Genomic DNA, 8,885 nt, shown 5'->3' with positions numbered 1-8,885 from the left:
TGACCTATTGGGTGATCGAGGCACGCTCTTTCGCTTTTTTGTGTGTGAATACGTGTAAAGGGAAGTAACGTTTGGGGTAGAGGGCACTCCCCTGACCCCAAGGTGATAACCAGAGTGGCCCCTTTCACTGTTTCCACTGGCTTCCTCCTTGTTTAGTTCCAATGCCATGGCTGCTCGAGGCAGGCTATTTCGCTTTTTAGTGTGTGAATACAGATAAAGGGAAGTAAGGTTTGGGGGTACAGGGCACACCCCTGACCCCAAGGTGATAACCAGAGTGGCCCCTTTCACTGTTTCCACTGGCTTCCTCCTTGCTTAGTTCCAATGACATGGCTGCCTATGCACCTGTCACTGGTCCGGGGATGGTTGCAAATCGGGAGGGATGGAGTTTGTGGTCGAAAACACTCAGGATCTGCTTCCTCCACTGGTCCATGGGGTTGCAAATCGGGAGGGATGGAGTTTGTGGTCGAAAACACTCAGGATCTGCTTCCTCCACTGGTCCATGGCGTTGCAAATCGGGAGGGATGGAGTTTGTGGTCGAAAACACTCAGGATCTGCTTCCTCCTGGCTAATGGGCCAAATTGACCTATTGGGTGATCGAGGCACGCTCTTTCGCTTTCTTGTGTATGAATACATGAAAAGGGAGGTTAGGTTTCGGGGTATGGAGCACTCCTATGATGACACCACTTTCATTTTTCAAAATTACTTTTAAAATTTAATAGTTTGCATTATATATATGGACAGAAATACAGAGAATTATTTATTTAACATCAAGAACATTTATTATAATCTATTGTGTACATAGAAATATATTTCTTTGGGTTGCATTATGTTTTGAACAAGAGGCAGTTAAACAATGGGTTTTCTTTATTGCCTTTTTTCTTTTTGTTAATGAAGTGAACTATGCACATGTCTTGCAGTTGTACTCTTTCTTCTCATATGTCAGGTTTTCTTGATTGTTTCCTTCTGTAATGCATGGTATATGTGCCCACCTCTTGCAAGAATCACACTGGACCTTTGATAAGTAAGAATTAAGAAATTAAATCACAGAAGTTACGTTATACATACTTTGCATTGACTCATCCTATTCCTTCCACATGTGAACATTACCTAATATATAACTATCGGCATGAAGAAAATGTTTAATGTTGTGTAATTTTTACAAGAATCATGATCCTTACGCAGTTTATGGCATATATTTCCCATGTAATTCTATGTTTCTTACCATCGTGCAATCCTCACTTTCTTTTTCACAGTCGATAAGGTTGCAGTATATGCAGTAGTCCTCCACGCTTTCTTAAAAATAAATATAGCATTACGAAATGATGAATACGTTACGACCAACACTGAAAATGCTAAACTTGATGTATTAATTGTCAATATTGTAATCCAGTCAATGGTTTGAACACACATATCTTTTCCTTTTTTTGGAATATTTTTTTCAAATTTTAACTTTACTGCACCTGTATCTAAAAATGCAAATTTCATTTAACTGGTCGATCAATAGCAATCATTCACCGCATTCAAATTTTTGTGTACTTAAAGATATTATTGATTCATAGTCACCATTTCAGAAGCAAACCTGTGAGATATCCCACTTTAGGGTTATTAAGATAACTGTCTGTTATGTGACATAATTCCACTCTTCATGTTATCCTCACATGTGCCTAATGAGTCCACAATACATGGTAGAAAGTAATTACCTGACTCCTTCATTAGAAGAATTGCTATATGTCTTCTAAACGCAGTATTAGCCTTCTGTGTTGTTTCCACCATACTGATGTCTTTGTGCTGCAAATATGTTTCTGCAAACTAACAACACTGCTATTTAGAATAAACCTCATACTTACCATAGGTGAAAATGGGCTGGTCCAGTGTACCGGTAAGAATTGGCCACTGGTTCCAGACCATACATGGCTGACGTTACACTTCCGATGTGGCAGTGCTTTATGCTTTAACAGCACTGCCCCCTTTATCCCCTCCCCCCCGCATCTGCGGCCCTGCCATACGGTCTGGCAATGCTGTTAAATGCTCCTGGCAGGGCTGCCTACTGTGGAGGACCAAAAGGGGCTCTGGGTTACAGTGATTTACAAGGGCCTGGTGCTCCTGGCCACTGCAACAGCAGCAGTCAGGAAGGGCTGGATGGTAGAATCTGGTCCCCCAGCACCGCACCTGCCACTGGACAATCAATCCCTTCTTGTGGTCACAAGCACACCACCATCCACAATGGCAAGGACACCAGTGCAGTGCCCACTGGTAATCTCTGGCATTTACTTTCACCATGGATAATTAAACATACATAACCTATAATAATGCCAATTTGGTATTCAATACCTTTAAGATGAGTGGTCCACAGTTGTGACCATCACTTTGTCTGGGATGCTCCACAATTTTACTGTTCCAATCAGATGAGGATTTACTAGTTAATCGTTTCATGAAGTTTCTGAAATTGTTAGAGAGTACATTAGCAGACTGTATAAATGAGCTTTGCTTTCCGTTATTTCCCACTCTGGTTTCTGGACATAGATAAAAATCCATTCTCTCGCTTTTTACTTAGTCATTGAAATGACTTATTGCTCACATACAGACACACTTGTTTTCATATTATTGTCTCACACTTACACAGTGTGTCACCTGAGTTGCTGTGCCCCATGTTGATAATAACACATTCTCAATCATGCAACATGCTACTGTTTCGTGTGTGTCCACATTCTGTGAAGTCGGTGCCCAGAGTCACATCACACAAGTTCTCTCAAAGTCCATTATTAAGCACATTCAGTACAAGTACATGCTGTTTCAATGTTCATTTGTAGCTAATAGGAAGACATTATTCCCATTATTGTAACATTCCCTTTAAAAAAATTTCAATGGAACAGTTAGTGTCCACTGTGAAAGTAAGTATCTAATAAATCACCTCCAATTCCTCAGGCATGTTCTTTCATATCTGATCTCATCACACAAGGGGTCAATTATTAACAATTCCTTTTTTTTCATCAAGGCTATCTGTAAGTTTAAATATATTCATAAAATGTATTAGTAATGTGATTATTTCAAAAAATTAATACTAATTCATCAACAATCAGTATGAAATTAACATATTTTCGTTTGTAATGTAACAGTAACACACAACATATAAGCATATTGTGAAATCAATCAACTCTTTGCAGAATGTATTCTTCCATGTTACATGAACAATGTAAATTGACAGTACAAATTTATTTTTAACAATCACATTCCACTTTCCTTATGAATGCACTGAACTCCCTGAAAACCCGCAGCACGGGAAATTATATCACCACTACCATAGTTGTGTTCCAAATCTCTTATTTATTGCCACATTTATTGCCCATAATCCAGAAGCAAAATACAAACCATCTTACCGCAAGAACCCAATGACCTGGTGTGTGGTAAGGAAGCAGTAATATATCATTTTGAAGTAATTCACTCTGTTTTTATTTAAAAGAAATTTGAAATGTAAGTATAGTTTCCAGTGAGGCAAACCATGAGATATATATTATATTGTATTTCCCAAATTCATTACATGTATTACTATTAGACTATTCCCCCACATCAAACATATCATTGTATTTGCTGTCACACTGTGTTTAACTCAGTGACTGAAATTGTTTTTTTTTTCATTTTATGTAGGAAAGTGTGTTACATTTACCTTCAATTTCATTTGTGTTGCTCTGCCTGAGAGAATGGCAGTGGAAACTACTGATGAGATGGCTTGTACCTGTTGACAGTCAACAAAGCTATTACTGCATTAATAATTGTGGCACGTCAAGAACATAATGAATTTAATATAGACAGACATGAACGGATCCTTAGTGTTAGAAAGCAGATATGTATCTGTAAGAGAGTCCTATAGAAACAAAATGATTTGTAATCAATGTGCTCTGTCTTACTTCCTTTAAAAAGTGACTAAGCTGTTCGCATACTTGTGTTCAATTAATGGATCCACTGAACTGTACAGCAGAACTAATGTGGCCCTCTATTGTATATCCGATATGCACCTCCAAATACATTTTAGTAAATGCTTGACAGCAGTATATACACAGAAATGTTGAAAGTTCGGGTGTGTGTTGATATTTCAAGGGCATTTGGACTTAAATATGTTGTGTCATAAATTTCCCGTGATTGTTTATTTAGTGCATCAGTGTATTGTGTCCTGTATCACAGTAACTAGCCTACCTTTCCATCTGCTTTCTCAACTACACAGCTCAAAAATGCATCAATAACCTACAACACATGATGGAAGAAAAGCACAATTACGATGGTATTTGAGTAATCAATCACATCATCAAATACATGTTTACTAGTACTTAAATGTACCTCATCACTTATCCAGCTTCTTGGTTTCAGGCAATGAAATGAAGAGCCATATAATTTTATGTTTCTCACTTTGGCCTCTAGTCTCTCTGTGTGTTTGCTGGTCATTAACAATTTTACTAGGAAAAAAATATTAACACGTATTACATGCATGGTAATACAGTTTCCTTTTTCTCTGCTTTAATACTGTCAATGCCGCCACTTTGTACATGAAAACCTGTAATATAGTTCAAGTTATAAAGTATGTTAATGTGTTTAGCAAAGGTGCGGTATCCAATTACCTTTCAGAAACCATTGCTTGTCTTCCACTTCCTCTGTAAGCATGTCATCAAAGCTGTCATCAGCATCACTTGTATCATTGTTTGACACATCTTGCCCTATATATTCCTCTTTTTCTATTGCTGTGACCTCTATGTTTTCCATTTTGCTGTCAAGAGATACAGTGCCATCCACTTCTCTAATCTCTTCCGTGGGTGTTTCTGGTTCACTGTCACCAACTCCAATTTCAGTTCCAGTTTTTCCCTCTGATGTGCTTTCAGCAGCTAATGTTGTTGGTTCTTTTACTGGTTTTAAGTGTGCAATACTGTACATGGTTCCTAACTGTTTCCCTGATATGGTTTGTAATTTCACTCTCTTACCTTCAACACTCATAATTTTGTATGGTCCCCGATATTTAGATTCCAATACTCCTCCTTTTCTTGTTCTCTGTCTAGCATTCAGTAACAGAACAGAGTCCCCAACTTCAAATGTTATTTCCCCATATTTAGAAGTCTTTCTTTTAGCATAATGTCTTTGTTGTTTTTCTTGTGCTTTAGCAATGTTACTTAGGGCCAGCGCGATGTCAGCGTCATGTCTCGATTTCATATTCATGCTGTACTCTTTGCAGAAATCTTCCCCGAACATATCCAGATCTGGGATCTTTGTAAACAAATGGAGAAGTGGTTGTATTAGTAAAATGAAGGCACACAGAATGCCATATGTACATGAAAGGTGCTGGGAATAACATACACTTACCGTGTAATTATCTAAGACATCTTCTGGAAACACTGCGTCATCACAAAACATTAGTCGGAAAGGTGAAAATTTTGTTGTTGCATGTATTTTAGTTCGCAAAGAAAACAAAATGGGTTCAAGTAATTTATCCCAATTACTCCCATTGTTATCAACCATCTTCCGCAGTGCTCTGTAACAAAGGCACATTGATTTGATTGTTTAAGAAAAGAAAGTCACATGTACGGTCTTGTTTGAAACTGATCAGACACAATCAAAAAGGTGTAATACTCCTGCACCCACCACCCCGTGGCTGCACCTGGCTCACTGCGGGGGGGTTCTTGTTTGTAGGGGGAATGTGAATAGTTGTAGCTGCAACGGGGAAGCTTCGATTTACCTGCCCTTGCCCTGCTCACCTGGAAATTGCTGTGCACCAGTCGGGGGAGCAGCTGTGGGGAGGGGAACACCCAAGCTGTGTGGGGACGGGCTGGCGAAGGCTGCAGCAGGGTTTGAAGGAGTTGTGGGGCGGCTTGGCTCAGCTGGGATGGGGATGGGTGGAGGAGTGATTCTACAGGGCTGGTTGGGGGAGGGGAGTGCTGCCCACTGTCCTGTGCTAATTTTTGGTCGTCTGGGGTATACCAGCCTGGGGGTAGGGTCTACTGGGTGTCTACTACAGGTGTGTAATGGCTGTACCTTGGGTCAGCCCCCCTGCTTTAAAAAAAATTAAAAGTTTTCTTTACGTTGGTCTGTCTTTCTCTGGGTGTTGGGTCCTGGTGGGCACATTGGACTTGGGGGAGGGGGGCTAAGAGAGGCAAGGTGGGCACTGGCTGTGGTGGCTTCTGGTGGCACAGAGATGTTGTGGCTGATCAGTGCCTTCCAAGGCCTGTCGAGCTGAGCTGTGTGGGGCTGGAGTAAGGAGTGATGCCTCAGGGGATTGGGGCAGAATGAGATGAGTAGAGTTGGGGTGGGGCCTTGGGGAAAGGGGTGGACTGGGGGCAGGGCCTGGGCAGAGCCAGGTGTCTAGCCCCTGGCACATTGGAAAGTTGGTACCTGTGCTTTTTACAGTACTGAAGCTGTTAAATGATCAGTGAGGCTTGAATCACAAGAGCTGCAGCCTGATGTAGCTGAGAGTGCTGCCTTCAGGCTGGAGATGGGAAAGTTACAAGCTGTTGATTGGAGGAAGGGATAACTCAGTGGTTTGAGCATTGGCCTGCTAAAGCCAGGGTTGTAAGTTTAATCCTTAAGGTGGCCATTTAGGGATCTGGGGAAAAAATATGTCGGGGGATTAGTCCTGCTTTGAGCAGAGGGTTGGACTAGATGACCTCCTGAGGTCCCTTCCAACCCTGATATTCTATGGAATCAAACACTCTGTGTTACTGATTTGTATCACAGAACTTACTAGTTTTATTTGGATCACAGTCCCCACATCCCCCAAATGAGATCTGGGCCCTGCATAAAACATGAGGGATAATGTCCACCTTCAGTAGGTTGCAGTCAAAGTAGACAAGACAAACAAAGGGTGGGGAAGGGAAACTGAGGCACAGAGAGGGCAGTGACTTGTCCAAGGTCATGCATCAGGTCAGTGCCTGAACCAGAGCTGACAGCATCTGGACACCATGAAGCAGCAAGGCTGATTAGAAGCAAGTTTACAGCCATGTAACCAGTTTGTCTTGCATAAGGGTAACAATGCGCCTCATCACAATGGGAGTCAGGATCTGTAACAATATTGTATCTGGTTGCTCTTGGAGTGTCCTGCTGCTTCCTCAGCAGCATCTCCCTCCAGTATGTCTTTCCCATCTCAGTTGCAGTTTCTTTTCTAGTTTCAAAAGGCCACTCCCCAAATTCCCTGTTGAATCTGATCTCAAATCCACTCTGCCACAACAGAGTCCTGGCTGCAGTGCCCAGCCACCTGAAACAGCAGCAGAATGAAGGCGTGTGACTGATGGCTACAGATCTCCAGCCATGTGTTCTCCAGCAAAACAAGGAGCAGTGCGAGCCTTCCCATTAAGGAAAATAATTTCAGCTCACACCATCCAGCTGCAAGAACATACAAATTCCACAGTATAAGGCATTAAATAATGTAACATTGTATCCAGCTTTACGGCAGCCCCTGTAACAAGCCACATCCCTGGCAAACACTCCTTTCTCACCACAGCTGGATTTCCATTTCTGGTCCCAAGTGGCTGATCCCCAGACTCTCCCAGGCCCCCTCTCTCTGTCCCCAGATCCCCTCCTGCAGCCAGACTGGAGAAGTGGCCTGAGAGCCTTGGAGACAGGAGATCTCTGGTTAGCCCATCACTGTACAGCACAGGAGCCCCAGTGCTCCGACGCAATAGGCACTTCTCAGCCCTAGGACTCAGTTGCAAAAAACCACAGCATGGGGATTGCTCAACTCTGTGACTCAGCAAACCCACCAGGACATGTCTGAGCAAGTGTGTTATAGGCACAAGGGCTAAGGCTATAAAACGGGGGACAGTGGCATCATGCTTTTGCCTTTCTCCTCCCCCATCTATGCTGGAAGCAACAAAAATGCTGATAAGACAAAAACTTCAACTGAGGAGACTGGTCCAGGCTCAAAGGTGAAGCCTGTGTATTAAGACCTGTAACATCCAGTGGGGTGAGAAAATTGCTTGAGCTAAATACTGCCTAGTGTAATAAGGTTTAGGATTTAGATCATATGTTTTTATCTTTTATTTTCCTTGCTAACTGTCTCCAACCTTTTATGCCTACCACTTCTAATCAGTTAAAGTCTATCTTTCTGCAGTTAATAAATCTATTTCTTTTATATTTTACGTACAACAGTGTGCTTTGGTTGAAGTGCTTGGGAAATCTCAGCTCAGGTATAAAGGCTGGTGCACGTCCTCTCCACACTGAGGGAGGGGCAGACTGGGCAATAAACTTACATTGAGGTGCAAGGCTGGGGAGCTGGGGGATATTTCCTGGTGCCTTTCTCTGTGTGATTTGTGAGTGGCTCTGGGAGGATTCAGGGAATCTAGCTGGATGTGGGGCTCCACCTACTATTGTGCTGAGTGATAACTGCTCCCAATGGGGTTTACTGCTTCAAAGCATTATGAGAAATAGCCCAGGCTGGAGACATAAGGGGCCGCAGTGGCACCCTGGATCCAGTTTGTACCCCGGGGATCCTGTCACAAGGAGAGCACTATGTCTGCTGACCAATCAGAACTTAGAACTAACAACTAACGTGGTTTGGTCCCTGTGTGATTTTACCTGAGCTGGTCTGGGCTTTAACCTTCAACCTTAGAGAAATAAAGACACTCCCTTCACCATAAACTCCAGTGGAGCAGGACAAAGGTTGTTTATTACTGAAGTAATGAAAAGGGGAGTTTCCATTTGGGGCATGAGATGAAAAATATAATGGTTATTATGACTGTATTAGACAGGGCTGAATTAACTTTGTGGGCCCAGCGCTAAACATATTTGTGGGGTCCCTGAGGAATGAAGGGGCCGGGGAAACAGCAGGCAGGGTGGATTTGATTTACATCACTAGTCAGGAAGACTTGATTTAATCATGATTTTCTACATACAAGTGCATTCTTGTTCATTGT

The 8,885-nt window shown here is 42.2% G+C and overlaps 1 protein-coding gene across 1 annotated transcript; it reads right to left on the bottom strand.

Moving 5' to 3' along the window:
• Positions 1-801: 801 nt before the first annotated feature.
• On the bottom strand, positions 802-4,930 carry LOC127033330 (uncharacterized). The gene is made up of 9 exons (XM_050921345.1): positions 4,611-4,930; positions 4,333-4,448; positions 4,192-4,239; positions 3,378-3,443; positions 2,912-3,000; positions 2,332-2,440; positions 1,701-1,809; positions 1,223-1,293; positions 802-1,012 (listed from the first exon to the last, which is right to left on the bottom strand). Exons 1-9 carry the CDS (start codon positions 4,918-4,920, stop codon positions 899-901), a joined length of 1,032 nt encoding a protein of 343 aa, XP_050777302.1. The 5' UTR covers positions 4,921-4,930; the 3' UTR covers positions 802-898.
• Positions 4,931-8,885: the final 3,955 nt, after the last annotated feature.

This window comes from Gopherus flavomarginatus, chromosome 12, assembly GCF_025201925.1.
Source record: "Gopherus flavomarginatus isolate rGopFla2 chromosome 12, rGopFla2.mat.asm, whole genome shotgun sequence".
Taxonomy (NCBI): Eukaryota; Metazoa; Chordata; order Testudines; family Testudinidae; genus Gopherus; species Gopherus flavomarginatus.
The sequence above is the reverse complement of the archived record's forward strand: the minus strand, read 5'-3'. Positions and strand labels throughout refer to the sequence as shown.

What these genes read in the sequence shown, in the direction of transcription:
- LOC127033330 (XM_050921345.1), bottom strand. Translation starts at nt 4,920, where the DNA reads ATGTACAGTATTGCACACTTAAAACCAGTAAAAGAACCAACAACATTA. An exon ending in CAGGTCATTGGGTTCTTGCG is followed by an intron (nt 3,001 to 3,377) that starts GTAAGATGGTTT and finishes TTAAACTTACAG; the next exon opens with ATAGCCTTGATGAAAAAAAA. An exon ending in GTGGACCACTCATCTTAAAG is followed by an intron (nt 1,810 to 2,331) that starts GTATTGAATACC and finishes CAGTGTTGTTAG; the next exon opens with TTTGCAGAAACATATTTGCA.